The 18,055-nt window shown below is 42.5% G+C and overlaps 2 protein-coding genes across 4 annotated transcripts; both read right to left on the minus strand.

Annotated features, from left to right (window-relative positions):
- Window positions 1-1,180: 1,180 nt before the first annotated feature.
- Window positions 1,181-9,671, minus strand: LOC130192606 (cytochrome P450 27C1). Of its 2 annotated transcripts, none has more exons than XM_056412697.1 (9): window positions 9,231-9,671; window positions 7,846-8,036; window positions 7,279-7,478; window positions 6,755-6,964; window positions 5,726-5,889; window positions 3,270-3,436; window positions 2,960-3,038; window positions 2,549-2,752; window positions 1,181-2,024 (listed from the first exon to the last, which is right to left on the minus strand). In XM_056412697.1, exons 1-9 carry the CDS (start codon window positions 9,516-9,518, stop codon window positions 1,905-1,907), a joined length of 1,623 nt encoding a protein of 540 aa, XP_056268672.1. In that variant the 5' UTR covers window positions 9,519-9,671; the 3' UTR covers window positions 1,181-1,904. The 2 variants fall into 2 exon arrangements, with proteins under 2 accessions (XP_056268672.1, XP_056268673.1); XM_056412698.1 differs by lacking the exon at window positions 9,231-9,671 and adding an exon at window positions 9,034-9,113.
- Window positions 9,672-10,695: 1,024 nt separating this feature from the next.
- On the minus strand, window positions 10,696-17,902 carry ercc3 (excision repair cross-complementation group 3). Of its 2 annotated transcripts, none has more exons than XM_056413588.1 (15): window positions 17,762-17,902; window positions 16,986-17,185; window positions 16,634-16,870; window positions 16,449-16,498; window positions 16,219-16,354; window positions 15,534-15,704; window positions 15,154-15,358; window positions 14,522-14,836; window positions 14,188-14,372; window positions 13,693-13,895; window positions 13,489-13,585; window positions 12,863-12,980; window positions 12,642-12,760; window positions 11,244-11,393; window positions 10,696-11,134 (listed from the first exon to the last, which is right to left on the minus strand). In XM_056413588.1, the coding sequence occupies exons 1-15, from the start codon at window positions 17,787-17,789 to the stop codon at window positions 11,006-11,008; spliced, it is 2,343 nt and encodes a 780-aa protein (XP_056269563.1). In that variant the 5' UTR covers window positions 17,790-17,902; the 3' UTR covers window positions 10,696-11,005. The 2 variants fall into 2 exon arrangements, with proteins under 2 accessions (XP_056269563.1, XP_056269564.1); XM_056413589.1 differs by lacking the exon at window positions 17,762-17,902 and having other exon boundaries at window positions 16,634-16,728; window positions 16,824-16,870; window positions 16,986-17,102.
- Between the last annotated feature and the right edge of the window lie 153 nt (window positions 17,903-18,055).

Genomic DNA, 18,055 nt, shown 5'->3' on the forward strand with positions numbered 1-18,055 from the left:
AACAGAATCCTCTTCTGTCAGACCACAACCTCATAACTTTTGAATTTATACTACCGGAGTGTACTCCGTTAGTCAAAAGTTTCTTCACCAGATGTCTAACTGACAGTGCTGTAGCTAAATTTAAAGAAGCGATTCCTTCTGTATTTGATTCGATACCACGTCTCAATATAACAGAGGACTCCTGGTCTAACTTTAGTCCGTCCCAGATTGATCATCTTGTTGATAGTGCCACAGGCTCACTTTGAATGACACTGGACTCGATAGCCCCTCTGAAGAAGAAGACAGTGAGGAAGAGGAGGTTTGCTCCCTGGTATAACCCTCAGACCCGCAAACTGAAGCAAACGTCACGAAAGCTTGAACGCATATGGCGTTCAACTAATCTCGAAGAATCCCGCTTAGTTTGGCGAGATAGTCTTAAAACATATAAGAAGGCCCTCCGTAATGCCAGAGCAGCCTATTACTCATCAGTAATAGAAAAAAATAAGAACAACCCCAGGTTTCTCTTCAGCACTGTAGCCAGGCTGACAGAGAGTCACAGCTCTGTGGAGCCGAGTATTCCTATAGACCTCAGTGGTAATGACTTTATGAACTTCTTTAATGAAAAGATTTAAACTATTAGGCACAAGATTAATAATCTTTTGCCCTTAACCAGTGCCAATCTGTCCTCAAGTGGAATGGCCTTGGAAACCGCTGTATGCCCTGGTGTATATTTGGATGGCTTTTCTCCCATCAACCGTGACCAATTATCTTCAACGGTTTCTACTTCTAACATGTCTACCTGTCTCTTGGACCCCATAATTAAACCTCTCCTTTAGAAGCCCACTCTGGATCCAGAGGTGTTGGCTAACTACAGCGTCTGAAAACGATAATAACACAGGCCATGTGTTGCATGGCGTTTCATGTGGTCTTTGGTGAATTTGAACAAAGCTGGGGGGCACATGATTTAGTCACTGGAATCATGAAGCTATTGATTACAGTGCATCAGTGTGAATGCAGCAACTGATGCACATAAAGGGTTTTTTTTTAATTTCAGAGGACACAAAGAAAATGCTCGGTGTTTGTAGTAAAATAAATGCATCCGGTATTGTTTTGTTAACCTTAAACAGTGAGGCACAGGTGAAACTGATATAAAACATGTTGTGGACTTAAAGACCTGAACAAAGGGAAAAACAGTTTACAATAATAGTTCAATGTTTATTATTTCCCAGTTTTACTGGAACTACAGTGTAAAAGGATACAGAAAGATAAAATAGTAAATAATTACAAAATCCATTTTCTTCCCTTCAAACTAGTGTGATCCTTCCCAATAGCACGATCCAACAACTCACCTCTTCCCTCTTGCAAAAACTGTTCAGTAACACATACATTATCCCTCTCAATAAAAATACAAATATCTTAAAATAAAGCTCATTATATACATACTGTAACTATCAAAAGAGATGCTTTTCAGTACATTCATACTCTTCAACATTATCGCACTTCAGAAAGAAACAATGCGATTATGGTTTTAAATTGTGTGCACACATTACATACACATATGCACATTAATATAATCAAAATAAAGTTTGAGTTTAAAGATTATAGTTAATTTTTCCACTCACTATTTTGCATAGAATACATGGAAGTAGTAACAGGCCAAACTGCAGTTTGTTTCACTACATACAAATAATATACTTCAAACAGCTTCTATCTTTAAATTACTGGTCCAGTACTGGTTCTGTGTGCTCCTCACTAACCAACAGGTTGTGTCTGAGACTGAGGTTTTACGAAGACAATGTGTCACAATGTCACCCAACAAGAGAAGGTGTCCTAAAAGCAGTATAATAAAAAAAGAAATGAAATAAAACTAATAATGAATCAGTGCTTTGAAAATAAAAACGTACAGTAGAACAGATGTAGTCAGTCTAGTTCTCCCGGTCGATGAACTGCAGGTGGATGGGGGCAGCAGGGCACAGCAGGCCGTGGGTTTTGGCCTTGACATCAGCGGTGAGCGGAGACATGCAAATGCGGAACCTTTGAATGAGCTGCACAGGTGACGAAGACACAAAAGTCAGTCAGCGTACATGACTCATTGCCTGCAAGTACATTTATACGAGTTTCTTTAAAGCCAAACATCTTTAGTAGCAATGCTGGGAACTTGGACACTTCCTCTGGCCATTGAGGTTGATGGTTTCATAAATATTCAAAGATTTTCTTTGTTCTACACTGACTAGAATAGTTAAAGAATGTCCATTTTCCATTAAATGACTCAACGAAACACTGACGTCATGTTTAAATGGGTGTTTAAGCTTGCAAACGTCTCAAAAGCCCGATGTAAAAAAGGCAGGATAGACCTTTAATTAGCATTTACATTGATTATTCAGTTTTATAAAGTAAATGTTTTCCTGTTTTCCTCAGTGATTTGTGTTGTCGAAAATGAAAACCTGAAGATCTGATCGAGAAACTTGCTCGAGTTGTCTCTGGATCTGGCTTTTTTTATTTATATATATATATATATATTTTTTTTATGTTTTGAACACACATTGTGCGTGGTCAAGTATTCCCTTACCCTTGTGAGAGCTAGATGCATCTCTAACTCGGCTACTCTCTTGCCAATGCAGCTCCTGATGCCGTAGCCAAAGGGAATTGAGCCAAAGTTGTCGACCCGATCCGTGGAATCTTTCCTTATCCAGCGATTCGGTCGAAAGTCTGAAGCATCGGCAAAGTTCTCTTCGTCGAAAGATGTGGAGTAGTGACAAAGGGCCAACTGAGTCTAACATTGAGAAAAGAAGGCCATCAGTTGGGTCATGAAAACAGCTGGACAATGCATGTGTGTACAAGAGGGGAAGGGAGAGACGTATGAGTAATGCAGGCTCATGTTACATCTGGTCCCACTGTAATGTTTCTGCCTTCTTTCACGGCCATGCCTTTTCTTCAACAACATGCACACTCGACAGGACTTGCATCTATTATGTCTTACTCCTTTGGGGATGAAGTATCCGCCCACAACCAAGTCATCCTGGGTAATCCGTCCATTTCCAGGGAGAACTGGAAAAAGCCTGCTCCCAGGGAGTGGTACACAAAGACTGTTATTCAACCGCACTATACATTCATTCATTCAAGATTTCAACATATTGAATAAAGCAAAGGCCTAACTTTTAAAGTATATGTAACTATTGCCGAATTGTCTCGAACACCGCAAGCAAACAGGAGCAAACCGAAAACTTGAGACTTTGACAGCTAGTGAAGAAGAAATACATGAAGAGTAGAACTATGCATGCAGCCTGCACCTGAGTGTCTCTTTGACCAGCCCTCTGACGAGAGGCAGACGATGGACATCATCGGCCGTGGCTACTGCTCCTGGTCCCAGAGTTGAGCTCACTTCCTCAAATATTTGCTGCTGTACATGCGGGTGCCGTGCCATCAGGTAGCTGGCCCAGGACAGGGTGAATGATGTCTGGTAAAATAGAAAAAGCCCTCTTATTATTATTATGTAATTTTTTTTAATCAGTAGTAAACATAACTCTTTGAATGTGTAACATATTAGTATTGTTCATTTGCGCTTAAATTAAAAATCGCTGGAGATTTTTCCTTTTTTTCTTGATGTTTTGCAATAAGTTTGACTGCAATGAAAGCTGATATCAGTTTCTGTGAAGTTGCATAACGGTGAGCGTCTGAGGAAGAGGGTGTTTGTTCCACGTGCTGCGAGGACACCCAATTCCACTCCACCAGCTGCACTCAGAGCTCCTAATCCCCCGGCCTCTCATCCACCTTGATTAAAAAGGCACTCTATTGTTCGACACTTTTCCAACAGCAGCATTACAGGGTATAAGGATAAGGATAAGTAGTATTGAAAATAATCCTAATTATTAAATACATCAAAAGAAAAAAAAATTTGAAACCAGTCCTACCTCACTTTGGTTCTACAATTTCTGATATTTTGCCAGATCTCGCTGTTCTCCCTCCCCACGCACACACACTTCCCACCCATCTCGTAGTTTCCCTTTGTCATCAAACACACACAGATTTGTGTTTCCTCTTTTGTGACCGCACTACCAACTTGTTCCCATCCTCCCATCTTCTGTTCTCGACTCTTCCTTTTTCAGAATTATAAGGTCATTGATAAATGATTTTAAATGATGCAGGCAGAGAAGCAAATCATCTTTCCTGTATTCATGTCATATCTTTAAATCCCTGTACCAAATGCATTGTTACCCCAATCCACATCTTTTTTTCCTGGAAACCTGCCTATCTTTTCATCCAGCCTCATCCATTTTCCACCCATGCCTTTCATGATGTATACTGGTATCTGATGTCTAGCTTTGTCCCGCCCCCCCCTCTCAACATCACACTGAATACACACTACAGAGGTCAGTATCTCTCACTAACTAATGATCAAAAGAGGCTCTATCCTTGTATAAGCCCCACCATCCTTCTCACCGTTACATCTCCCCCTCCCTCTTCTCCCTGTTCTTCCTCAGATTCTCCCTCCCACCTTGTCATCCCCCTCTCCCCATCGAATCAACTTGCAACCAATCAACCCCAGCTGGGACAGATGCTGGCAACACCTCAAACAATGCTAGAGAGGAATCATATGACAAAAGCTTATCCAAAAACAGCTCTGAAAGGCTGAGGCTTCCCCCGTCTATAACACATATTGTTTCACCTAACTCGTCTGTCTCCCCCGCTCATGACGCTAGCCTCCAAACCTTTGATTCACTCTTCCTCAGGCCAACTCTTTTTTTCTCCCCCTCATCACACCTCTTACCAGTCTGGGATATAACTCTGACTGTAGACAATGTGTCTTGACACCTTGTGTGTGCTCTGAGTAAAGGGGAATGCTCCACGGGGTCAGGTAATGGCTCAGCCAAGTCCACCCCCTACCAGGCTGTGGCCGTTACCACAAGTTCAACCAAAACACACACACCATTTTATCCCTTGGCCCCCGGCTCAGAACAAAACATTCTACACCCATAATCATCATTAATCTGACAGTACCCCAAACAAATGAGGCAGGAACTGTGCACAGTACAGGTGCAGATAACACATGCCAATCAAGTGTGAAGCAGTTGGAACATCGAGCATTAACGGAAACAAATATTTTAGAGTTCCAGTAATATTTTTTGTTTCATTTCAAATATCTTTTGTGAACCTTTGACTTTCGGTCTGTTGAATTGTGTTGCGTCTGATGACTTAGGAGGCTGAGACCCTATGTCATGTCTCTGCTCGCTATTCTGCAATCTGCCAATTAGAAAAAGGTCAAACTTTCCCTCGAAAAGATAGTTCAATGTCATTCAACTAAAAGTCTTAATTATTTAAAATGTTGTTCCTATGTCAAAACACATGAACACACACACACACACACACACACACACACACACAGACAGACAGACACCACAGAGGTCTGGTAAAGGAGAGAAAAAAGAAAAGACAAAAGACAAAAGCTCCCCCTGTGTGTACCCTATGGAACAGACAATGACAAATGACAAGAAACCAGATCTGAGTGAGAACAAGTTTGTCAGTGGGATACTGTGTAACCTCCCGATTCACTGCTTTGACCCGACGCTGGCACAGCCACACAGAGGCATGGAAGTGGCGCCAGAAACCCAACCCCTGAAACTCAAGACTGAAATAAACAGAAAAGCACACGTGCAACTCCAAACCCCTCCAGCTCCTGCTAAAGAACCTCTCCGACACGGCTCATACTACTCCCTGCACATGGAATTAAAGACAGGCACACACACACCGTGTCGACCCCAGCCAGTAGCATCTCCGTTAAATTGGCGTAAATCTCCTCCATGGTCATCTCCTTGGTAATGAGCAAGTGTGTGAGCAGTCCCCCCTTCACGTCCTCTCCCCGCTCCAGCTGTCCCTTGATCTCGCCAAGCCTCTTATCAACGTGTAACCGGCCTGGAATTAGACGGAGTAAAACAAGTTGGGATGAGTGAAACGGACGAGGAGAAGGAGAACTGAATGAGGGTAGTGAAGGAAATGGAAGAAATAAACAAAGACTTTAACAGAGGGGCCTCTTACTCCCACAATCCCATTATAGCGCGGTAGAGATCTATATGCAAATCAAAATTCCTTTCAATTGATGCCAGGCTATTTATTTGAAAAGAAAAAAACAATTTTCCAAATGCTGAACCAGAACCAAGCTGTACCGTTTTTGTTTTTAAAAAGAACCACAGAGAAAGCATTAGCGAACATATTTACTCATAGACGATAAACTATTTTATAATGATGTTCGGAAGAAGCCATTCTGGAAACATGTGAAGTGGTACTTTAGGTCTTACATCTCTCTGCCTCAACTGTGTTTTTGCAGAATGCAAAAATGCCTATTGTTTGCCTTTTAAAAGTCAACAACTTCTTTAAAAGCTCCTTCAGTCATCCTGAAAAAAAGCACAGGAAATCTTGAAGCATTAGAACGATTTACCACGGAGAGAGCTCCTGGGAAAAAAAGTTGTATAATTTCTTCTGTGGCTCTGGAGAAGCTTGGTCAAACCTGAAAACCCCACTCCTGATGATGGCTTTTGTGCGTAGGGACTACAAATGAACAACATCAAATGCCTTAGTGTCCAGAGTCTTTGGAAGCCTGAGGGGCCACAAATCAGGCTAGCTCTACCGCCGCTGCTTCAATGTAGTACTAAACTGCTGGAAGCCAGTTTTATTATGAAAGTACTCTAGTTACTGATAGCAGATCATCCACAGGCACATACAAGTATACTAAAAAAGTGTTTTGTTTGGTGCCCATTGAGGTTAATATGACTACACTTACTGAATCTGAAGAGGCCATCCCAGGAGAGACAGAACTCCTCCCATGGTTTGGGGATGACGGGTCGGAGCCACTTGGGGATGGCCCCGGCATACATGGTTGTCTTGAAGGAGCTGAACATGAGGTGCAGCGCGGCGATGTAGTCTTGGGTTTCCTGGGGAATCTCATTTTCCAAACAGCCTAATCGGGACTCGTACAAAATGGCTGCTACACCTGTAAAGACAATGGCAAAGAAGAGTTTCAATGGTTTCTTTGCACAGTTGGAAAGCTGCCAGGGTTCCTTCCCATCCCGTGTTCCTGAAGTCCAACTGGAATGTAAGGCAGGTGCATCACAATGTGCAGTGTTTATTTGTCTCTTGTCTCTGCAATCACCTCTTCCCGCCTACAGGTTGTCCTCTCTGAAGGCCTCACCCCCGCCCCCCCCCCCCCAGCTCCCATTCCATAACTAGAATGCGCCATCCTTTTCCAATCCACCCTTCCCAACATCAAATTAATTCACAAACACCCTGTGTAGTGTATTTACAAACCTTCCATGGAATATTTGAAGAAGAGGTCATTCACATTGACGACAGTTGCTCCGTCAGGCTCCTGGGCGCGCAGAATCCGAACTCTCTTGATGAGGTCATCGACCACTTCGTTTACGCCATCAGAGAAGACCGCTACATCACGGGGACGCATGATGAGCTGCCTGAGCACGCTCCTCATCTTCAGCCAATCTTCTCCCTCACTGGAGAACACACGAGACACAAGGAGAATCTGTGGCATCCCTCTGTCGCTTTGTCATAATGCGGGACATTCACAGACTGTTTAGGAGGAAACAGATTTGTTTTCATGAAGAATTATATATGGGGTGAAGCTGTTGAGGGTTTTTTCAACAGCTTCACAACTATTATTGTTTTGAGTATTGATGCCAAAAGAGTTCCTAGATACAAAAACAGACTTTTGACGAGTAAAAGGGAATGCATGCTACGAGTGAGCCAACACTGGAAATGTAGCCTCGACCGAGTTGTGTGTTCTGTCCCTCTACACATATAGAAATCACAAATTTCAGGAGGTCCTTGAACTCCGAACTCACAGGTTAAAGGGCAACTCACGCTGAGATAAGGCCAGTGGAACTGCCCATCATGTCTCTGTACTCCTTCCAGGACTCCATGTTTGCTCTCTGAGGGGCCACGCCCTCAGCCCTCAGCACCTCAGCCACCAAGTCACGGTCGGCCACTGAGACCACCAGCTGGGGCCCAAAACGGGATTTGAAGATTTTGCCATACTTCTTCCTGTGCTCCATCTATAAAAGCAGAAGACACACAAAAACATTTTGTAGTTTCTTTTGGAGGAAATCCACTGATCTGACTCCTTTAGACTGACGGATGATCTATCAAATCTAAATGTAAAGTAACGCAGCATATATTACATCACATTATTACATTATATTTCATTTAAGCAACGCTTTTTATCCAAAGCGACTTACAATCATACACCGTAGACACAGCTATGGGGAGCAATTTACGATCAATTGTCTTGCACATATACGAAGGCCGTGAGCGGGGATCAAACTGCGGATCCTCGGATTGAAAGACATTCCTGCCAACTACTGACCCACAGTCACCCACGTGCCATGTATATGCAGATACAGGCTATATGGTCAGATCTATGTTTGAGCTCGGATATGTTAATGTATTTTTGATTGCATCTAATTGAAGTGGATCATAATCATGATCAGTCATAATGGTCGAGCTAAGGAAGGTATCCAGCAGATTAGTATCGTCTGGCAGACATTGTGATATCCAGTAGATGCAGTCGGTTACAGCAGCCTTACTTGAATCTTCATTTGGTCATCAGTCATTAAATACCAACTTTTTTGTCTGACTGTCAGTAAGAGCCAATGTCAATATTTCAATGCCTATAGTAAATGTTAATGTTTGCAGGCTGCCCCGATGATGATTAAATTAAGACCGAAAGAGGGGTTTATTAGAGTTTACGGTTCTTTTAGCCATTACAGTGGGTGTCAGTCAGTTTGGGTCCGCTTCCTTGAAGATGAGCAACTACTTGTCCCGACACCATCATAAGAAATAACAAAACCAAAACAGGTTCTTATTTTGTACGCTGCTTTTGTTTTTTGACATCAAGGCTTTGCTAATTTGATATTTTCTTTTACAGCTTTTGAAAGATGTTCTCTACAGCCTGATAGCAACGTGATTTACAACACGATGATTTGTTGTATATTGTTGTGGAGATGGTGCTTTCAGTGTCGCTTGAATCCTGCTATAAAAAAAACTCGTTACCTGGAATGGAAAGTTGACAAGACTCTTGGTGCACTTTTACGCAACTGCCTGTGCCATTTTACGCATAGGTGACACATTTGGCTAACGATGACATGGGCTCGCGGCCATCGCTGGGAGAAGCAAACAAATGATTGAATCAAACATCCAAGACGAGACAAAACACAAAGAAAGGTAACGTTATGTTTGGACAACATTACCTGAATTTCATGAATTCTGCTAAACCCGTCTTTCCAGATGAACTCGATCAAGTTGCCGATGATGCTGGGTCCAGGCATCTCCTTCAGGGTCATGATTCTGGTTTTCTCTCCGACATCCTGCGGTGTGATCAGTTTGTCAGGCATGGCCTCTTCTCCAGCTGCAGAGATCCCAGAAGCCTCGCTGGCTGCCGACTTGTGTAAGGCGCGTAAAATCAACAGCTGCTTCTTCCGCGGGTCGCCTTGAAGATTCTTCCAATATGCGGTCGTAAAACGATTCAGGATGGCCATTGTTTAGATACTTGTTCGGTGGTTCTGTGCTCAAAAGCGATTTGCAAAGTCTGAAAGCGGCAGCGTTCACATCTGCAAAGGCATGTCCCAAGCACACGCACACGCACTCCTCCCGGAACAGCAGAGCTAATGTTAGGCGGGATCGTATTATGGAACACTTTTAAAGAGTCGCTTGTGCTAGCGCAGAAGTGGAAGAGGGTTGGATGTCCGCTTCAAAAGAAGGGAGGGATAACTCTGTATTCGGGTGTGGGCGTTTCCCTCAAAAGAGCTGTTGGGTTCTTGATTTTATTGGGAAAAGAGAGCGCTACAATTAGCTCCAAACATACTTGCATCACAGCGATCAATCAGCATGTGTGCGCGTGCACAACCACGCACATTAAATCCATATTAATGTGATTAATGTTAGATAAGGCCAACTTGCATGCTTAGCTACATACATCATCCAACAAAGGACAACCCCTCCACAGTCCAGCTGAACGTTCCCTATCCACATTCAGATAGACAGATTGCAAAGAAAAGTCATCTAAATCTGGAGCTCGTGGAGCCATAAGATGTGAACTTTAATGCATAATATTTATATTGAGGCTTTCCACAACCTAAACGTCAGATGGATAGATACATGACAGATACACCCTGAACTCATCAATGTTCCTGATTGCTTTCATCACCTTTCCATCCAATGTAATCACCAAGTTAAATCAGCTTTGTTTGGCTTTCATTTTGAGATGACAATCACAAGTTATAAACGAACCATGCTTCAATTATTAAGATGTGAATCATAACACCTCATACCCCCCTCCCTCCCTCTCATCTCAGCAGACATAAGCCTCCTGAGGACACACAACAGGGCTTAAACTGTCCGGGCCAAAGAAATGGCGATTCAGGTTACTGTACCCTGTGGAAGAGAACTGCTTATCACACCTTTAACAAGCCTCGAGCCTCAAGAAAGGGCAATTCAGGTTACTGAGAGAAGAGCGGCGAGGCCGAGGTGGGTATTTTCCCACACTCGCCCCTATGGCAGCTTGCACAAGGCACCAGACTGAATGTTGTTTTTGAGGCGTCTTCAAATCAACCACAAGCAGAGGAAGTCAACCCAAACCTTCACCATCTCAGGGGTTTACTCATGCTAAGTTAAGACGTAGAGACTTGAGACTTTCAAAAAAAAAACACATAAAAATAAAACAAAAGAGCTTTTATTCTTTTTACATAACATAATTAGCAACATTGAAAGGCAGAAGTGTCCGAACAGAACATATTAATTAGCTAACATCAGGATCCGATTATTGTGATCGGATTACTTGGATTTAGTTTGTGAAAGTTTAACCCTGACAAATTTACAAACAAAATCAACTATCAATAGTTTCCTCCCTAACAGGACAGGGGTTTTCCTTGTTGGGCTTACATGTCTATTGTTGCGCCCCAACATTGTCCTGTTGCCTTGTTGAAAGTGAGTCCGTCTTGAGGAGTCAGGGTTCGAGTCAGTGCATCTACTTTCTGAAGCGCTTGAACAGGGGATGAATGTTCTTGCCTAATGAGGCTTTGCTGCCTCGATATTCCATGTAGACGGTGTCATCTGCACCCGACATGGAGCTCATGGTCCCTGTTCGCCTGGAGAACTGATTAGGAAGTAAAGGTGCGGGGGTGAGAATAGTGTTGTATACAATAGCACACATGTAATTAAGTGTATGTGCTCGCTGAGTCCAGGTTTAAGAAAAAAGTCCTCACCTGTGGTCGTCCGCCAACCTCCCCTGCCACCAATTCCTCCTCAGCGTCGAGGTCTGAAGCAGCTAGAACCTTCTGAAGCAGCTGCTGTTGCTCATCTTTTGTGGAGAACATTAGGTCCTCTTCCTCCATACCAGCCAACTTTGTGATCACCTGAGAAAGAAAAATAACAGGACATCAAAGAGATGGTATTTGGAAATGGTACAAGAATGAGGCGTCACATAAATGAGGACCAACGATCAAGAACACACTTTTTCTAATTCATGTTCCCATTTGTCCTGAATATTTTTTTCACAAATGCATGAAAGAAGTAGAGTTAGGCATTTTGTCATTTGATATTAACTCTTTTTCTCTAAATTAAATTGTATAGAGGCCTGTCTTCAACTGACGGGTGGAATCCTCCATCTACATAAACTCTTTTTTTCTGAAACCAGTTTCTATCCGGGTTCATTCTTTGTTTCGTCCGTCTGAAGCAAACTCCTGATGGCTGTTGCCAGAATCACTCAGATTTCAGTGTTGGTGAGTCTAGCCAGAATGGATCTGATGAAACCAAATCCTTTTGAAAACATCATACCAGGCAATAGATAATAGAAACTGAATAAATGTAAGAAACTGGATGAAGAAAATCCAATTTGTAATGTACACTACCGTTCAAAAGTTTGGGGTCATCCAGACAATTTCGTGTCTTCCATGAAAACTCACTTTTATTTATCAAATGAATTGAAAATTGAATAGAAAATATAGTCAAGACATTGACAAGGTTAGAAATAATGATTAATATTTGAAGTATTAATTTTGTTCTTCAAACTTCAAGCTCAACGGAAGGCCAGTTGTATAGTTTATATCACCAGCATAACTGTTTTCAGCTGTGCTAACATAATTGCACAAGGGTTTTCTAATCAGATATTAGTCTTCTAAGGCGATTATCAAACACAATTTACCATTAGAACACTGGAGTGATAGTTGATGGAAATGGGCCTCTATACACCTATGGAGATATTTCATTAGAAACCAGACGTTTCCACATAGAATAGTCATTTACCACATTAACAATGTATAGTGTGTATTTTTGATTAATGTTATCTTTATTGAAAAAACAGTGCTTTTCTTTGAAAAATACAGACATTTTTAAGTGACCCCAAACTTTTGAACGGTAGTGTAATTAAAATAAAACTAACTAACTAAGAACTTTTAGGTAGTCCAGAAATAAGTGAAATAAACCACCGTTGGTGTAATTGTTCCAAAGAGTGAGAGTAAACGTATTTGGGCAGTGGCAGAACTGTACAATCTGGTGTATCAACAGGATAAAATGCGCAGTGCAATTCGAGGGAGGGGGGGGGGGGGGACATAAATAAGATGAAATTGTGCGGAGATGACAAGTTGCTGCAGTGATGAACAAACCTTAAAGCTGTAACCTTGGTCCACCAGGAACCTCTGCCTCTTGGTGGAGTAAGCCATCTCCTGGGTGTCCTGGGACACCAGCGAGTAGAAGTATGCGTTGTACTCCTCTGCTACCATTCCTAAACAAGCAGACAGATGGACAACACAGCTCCATCAGCACGGTTCATGCATAGGCAAACAAGAGATGTGTTGTTGTTTGTTTTTTCTGCAGCCAGACTGACCTTTCTTAGCTCGTAAGACTCTGCCAAGCCTCTGGGCCTCCTGTCGACGTGAGCCGCCATGAGAGGAGATCTGAATCAGAACATTGGCTTCTGGCAGGTCAAACGAGGTGTCTCCAACCTGTTCAGAGAGGGACGCGTTTCTGATTTGATATCATTTGTTGAACCACGTGGGGAAATTTTTCTCTGCATTTGACCCGTCCATAGTTATGAAGGAGCAGTTGGCTGCAGTGAAGCGTCAGGGGAGCAACTGGAGGTTCAGTGTCTTACTCAACGACACTTCAACATTCAACGATGGGGAGAGCGGAGGTCAAACCGGGTACCTTGTGGTTGCGTGATGACCACCCTCCCCCATGAGCTACAGCTGACTAAATGTCTGGAAGAGGAAGCAATCAGGATACTAGAATATCGTTTCCATCAGATTTGATTGTTAGCGTCCATATAAATCCACTCAGAGACAGAAAACTCCATACACAACTCAACAGTAGTGCAGAGACATGGAAAATGAAACACTCAATCAGTTGTCTTATACAGTGGTATGCCACCTTCTGTCCACAAGGGGGCACATGGCTAAGGGAGTATGGTCCATATATACATAGAGGAAATCAATAATAGTTTGAGTGGTCTACCTTGGAGATGAAAATGGTGTTGATTTTGGGGTTGTGTTTGAAGTTCTGTAAAATCTGCATTCGTTCCCCCTGAGAAGTTGGACCATAGATGTAAGGCCTAGAGAGGAAAATCACAACAGAATTTTTAACAAAATTTAAGAAATCGTGTCAGAACAGGCAGTTCACCGATGTGTTTGAATGCTGCTCTTGTTGTCAACAACTTACTTGTTGAGGCGAATGGCGTACTCCTTCAAGGCAAACACGTTGTCAGCAAAGACCATAATCTTGTCATTACGACGCTCGTGGAAGCGGATGAGAAACTGGCAGGCGCGGAACTTATTGGGGTTCATTGTATAAAACAGGATGCGCTTCTTCGTCTTGATGGACACGTACTCCCTGTAAAACTCTGGAGACATCGGGCACCACACCTGAAGCACAGACATGACTACATTGTTCAGGCAGCTTCATCAATGTGGAACATGCTCACTTGTACATGTTATGTTGAATCTTGACTCCAGCTACATCGGTCATGTGACATTAAGGTTCATTAAGGGCCAACTCTAGTACACGAGAGACACCAACACATTGATTCACTTGGCAAGTTGACTGATTTCAATCACAACATCTATTGAGTCCATACAGAGAAGAGCACTTGATCAATATGAGGTCTATGTCCCTTTATCTTAATTTATTGTAAGATAGTGAAACTGTAAGACTTACCTCTGCACACTGGACTTTGGCAATGTAGCCATTGTTCTGCAATTCCATCCAGTTGGCCTCAAATAGTTTCGGCCCAATTAGGAAATTCAGGTCCACAATCTTGTCGTCTTCCCTGACCAGTGTGGCAGTGAGCCCCATTTTGCAATGTGCCTGGACAATGGTCAGAACCCGACGAAACATCTTGGCTGCAGAGGAAGCACAACATTATTGTTAAATTAGGCGCCCATATTCCATTGTATCCCAAATATTACTTCGAAATACTCTTCGCATAACGTAGTCACATTGGAATGCAATATTCAGTAGTCTGGAAAACTGATGTGCAATAACAGCTCACCAGGGATAGTGTGCACCTCATCCAGGATAATGAGTCCCCACTCCTGGCTCCGCATCCACTCCATGACTTTCTCGGCCTCCCAGGAGCGCTTGGTGGTGTGGCCCAGCATGGAGTAGGTGCTGATGGCTACTGAGCAGCCGATGGGCTTGTCCTTGGCGTCTGAGGTGAAGCGGCAGATCTGAGAGTCATCGATGGTGGACCACATCTTGAACTGAGCCTTCCACTGCTCCACTGACACCGAGGAGTTCCCCAGCACCAGGCAGCGTTTACGCACTGTGCAAGCCGCTGTCACGCCCACCAGGGATTTTCCCGCTCCTGGAAAGCAAAGGTGCGATAAAACATTCAGACATAGAAGCTGTTTTTAGACACAGGACAATAATAGTAAGTCATACTTTGGGTTCAAGGGTACGCCTACATTAAGACTACCAAGTTCAGCAGTCTATGTTTCTTAAGGGTAAGGCAAACATTCTTAATTGTTTATGTCAAATATATATATATTTTTTAAAGTTCTAAATGTTTTTGCCATTTCAAGACATTATGTTTATTGTGATGAAATGCTTTTGGGAGTGTCCTTTCTGTTTTGTCACTCAATGTTCTGTCCTCCATCGCGTGCCGGAAGCCAGCTGTCTCACCGCAGGGCAGCACGATGACCCCAGAGCGAGCACGTCCATTCCCAAACATCTTGCGCAAACTCTTCTCCTGATAGGGCCGCAGCACAGCAGTGGGCTTCAGGTCAATGTTGATGTCCGGGTTGACTGTGTCATTGCGAAAGTCGTACTCGGCTAGGAGGGGGTACTCCGTCTGGATACAACGCTTCTGCAGCTCTTCGATCATCTCCTACACCAGATCAGAGAGGAACCATTCAGAGTAGGGCATACAAATATAATTAGAAACATGTTGAGTCATTTGAAATGAAGCCACACAATATATGAACGAAATAAATGCCAGCACTAATGTCAAATTAATAAATAGTGAACCAGCAAAAGAAAAAGAACATCAATCTGAAGTGTACCTGGCGGATCTCAAAAGACACAGTCTGAGTCTCTTCCTCCTCCTCTTCTTCTTTATCCATCTGCTCATAGTAGCTGAAGATGTCATCAGGCACCGGCTGGGTTAAAGTTTGTCCATCGCCAGGCTGCTGTGAGGTAGAAGTGCTTCCCTTTTCTTCAATAGGCTTGGAAATCTTTTAGGAAACACAAAGAAACATTTGTTAGTGAATGACCAGGACAACAGTTACGACTCCTGTTGGCCTCTACAGTTATATTTCAGAAACACCACATGACTTATCGCTTTAAAATCAGAAATGATCATAATTTAACTGAATATGACTGTTCAGTTCAAGTCGTCCTTCCTCACGTCATTAATATTATTTTGTTAAAATGTCTGCGTAATCCCATTTTACACACAGGTTTAAAACCTTGGTTGTGCTGCCATTGAGCAGTAGCTGCAGCATCTGCAAATGCATATATTCAGGGGGGGGGGGTCACACCAATTACGCATCATTGTCAATATTCTTTGCTGGAAGATTTGGTTGAAGTTTTTTAATCTTTTGCATCTGTATCTTCACCTATTATTTGGGAATAAAAATAAAGGTTTATATTTAAAATGTGTTTAGATTCATGGACTATTTCAATTTTAAACAGTCATAAATTACTTTCATGTTTGTGTGTGAATATTTAAAGTTTTGGATGGCATACCAATGACTTGCTCTGGATGACTTCAGTAATAAGCTCAGTGTCCGCTCCGTCTGCAGTGCGGAGACGACAATCACGGATCACGGGGTCCTGCAGAAGCCGCTGGATCACATCCGGGAAGGCACTCTCAACAAAATACCTGAAGGAAGACAGGCAGCACCGTAAAAGAAGAGCACTGACGGGATGAATAATTCTGGAAAGAGAGAAGGGAAAGGTCGCTGAAGTGGTTTTACCTATTGTGCTTGAGCACCAGCTTGACTTTGCCATAGCTCATTGTGCAGAGCTGAGAGAAGGAAATGAATAAAGTGCAATGACTAAATACACCTGGCACAAAAAAACAAAACAATATATATATATGTATACACATATTGAAAATTATCCTCTTCTCTAAAAACACAAGACACTGTCTTATTCAGACCTTAATGAACTGCACGATTCCATCAGGTACTGACGTCTTGCTGAGTTTCTGCAGGTATTCTACAATATCAGAGGTCTGCAGCCCCACACTGACCGCTGCGTACAGGGAATATGCTGTCAGCTTGTACTCGTGGATATGGTTAGGCCTGCACACTGGCTCGGCAATGGCCACCATGAAATCCTGGGCGTACTTGTACACTGGTGAGAAGGCTTCCAGGAAGATGTGTCCATCTGGAGCCTGGAGGAGAGAAAAATGAAGGAGAAAAAAAGGGGATGAGAAAAATAACCAAAGACAAGTTGTGAATTAGTAAACAGTCTCAAGTGAATACATTAATCATCCAAACACATCTTACCACCCAAAGGGGGCGTGAAGTGTGATCATTCTTTAACAGCATCTGAATACGGTAGTCTTTGGCACCATACTCATCCAGTTTTGTACTGGACTCCTCCACATGTTTCCCTGCAGCAGCAGGTATGGCCTCCTGAGACTCGCTGCCCACTACTTCTTCTTCCTCTTCTTCCTCCTCATAGAAACGCTTTTTGGACTTCTTGTCTGTGAGACCACATCATGAGTTAGAAATCATGTTCAGCAATAGAGGTGGACAAATAACAGACAACATAAATATATTTATGTAAATGATCTTGTTTAAGGGTTTCAACAATGTCATGGTATAAAATTCCTCATTTTAAAACCCAGTATGTTTTATATTTATTTTTCTTTACAATACATCTTCTCTTTAATAACATTACAGCTTGTTCTGTTCTTTAACTATTTGTCGTTTTTGCTAGTATGTAAGGCGTTTAAACATGAGAGCACACAGGCATATAGGTCGCTGTATTTGAGCTAAAACACGTAGCTGTGTACTTTATTACAGACGCAGTCACGTCACCATTTCCGCGTTTTAAATTATAAAATGTAGGCTGTGTTTTATACTCTTTTGCTACCATTTAACAAGGCATAGTCAAATGAGGCGTTCAGGGAGTCCAACTGCAAAACTACAGCGTCGTCAGCAATACACACCAGGGACATGTGAGGATTCAGTACACAAGATCTTCAACTATTCCACAGTGAGCTAACAGCGAGCTAACCGTACGCTAGGTGACACCGTATCTAGCATTACAAACTCACCCCGATCTCCTTTATCTTTTTTACCCATTTTACTAACTCTTAAATAGGCGATGTCTCAACAAACATGACCGGCATATCTTCATAAAATGTCTGGTGTCCTCCTGAAAGTTGGACTGCACTATGTGACGACTGTTGCTACGACACAATACCAGAGTCTAGTCGAATTAAATAATGAAGATACCTTACTTCCGTTCTCTGCCTTCAAAATAAACTTTTTAAAATCTTGAAACAAAAGGCATTACGCATATAGAGAAGTATTCTGAAATAATTACTATAGAGGTAATATTCAGTTTT

This window comes from Pseudoliparis swirei, chromosome 4, assembly GCF_029220125.1.
Source record: "Pseudoliparis swirei isolate HS2019 ecotype Mariana Trench chromosome 4, NWPU_hadal_v1, whole genome shotgun sequence".
Taxonomy (NCBI): Eukaryota; Metazoa; Chordata; class Actinopteri; order Perciformes; family Liparidae; genus Pseudoliparis; species Pseudoliparis swirei.

Excerpts from the sequence above, each read along its gene's own strand:
- LOC130192606 (XM_056412697.1), bottom strand. The coding sequence starts at position 9,518 with ATGGCCATCCTGAATCGTTTTACGACCGCATATTGGAAGAATCTTCAA. Across the intron at positions 3,039-3,269 it reads CTGGTCAAAGAGACACTCAG|GCTTTTTCCAGTTCTCCCTG; the intron begins GTGCAGGCTGCA and ends CCCTGGGAGCAG. Across the intron at positions 2,753-2,959 it reads GATACTTCATCCCCAAAGGA|ACTCAGTTGGCCCTTTGTCA; the intron begins GTAAGACATAAT and ends TCTCAATGTTAG.
- ercc3 (XM_056413588.1), bottom strand. The coding sequence starts at position 17,789 with ATGGGTAAAAAAGATAAAGGAGATCGGG. Across the intron at positions 14,837-15,153 it reads GGTCATCGTGCTGCCCTGCG|GAGCGGGAAAATCCCTGGTG; the intron begins GTGAGACAGCTG and ends TTTGCTTTCCAG. Across the intron at positions 14,373-14,521 it reads TGAGGTGCACACTATCCCTG|CCAAGATGTTTCGTCGGGTT; the intron begins GTGAGCTGTTAT and ends CTTCCTCTGCAG.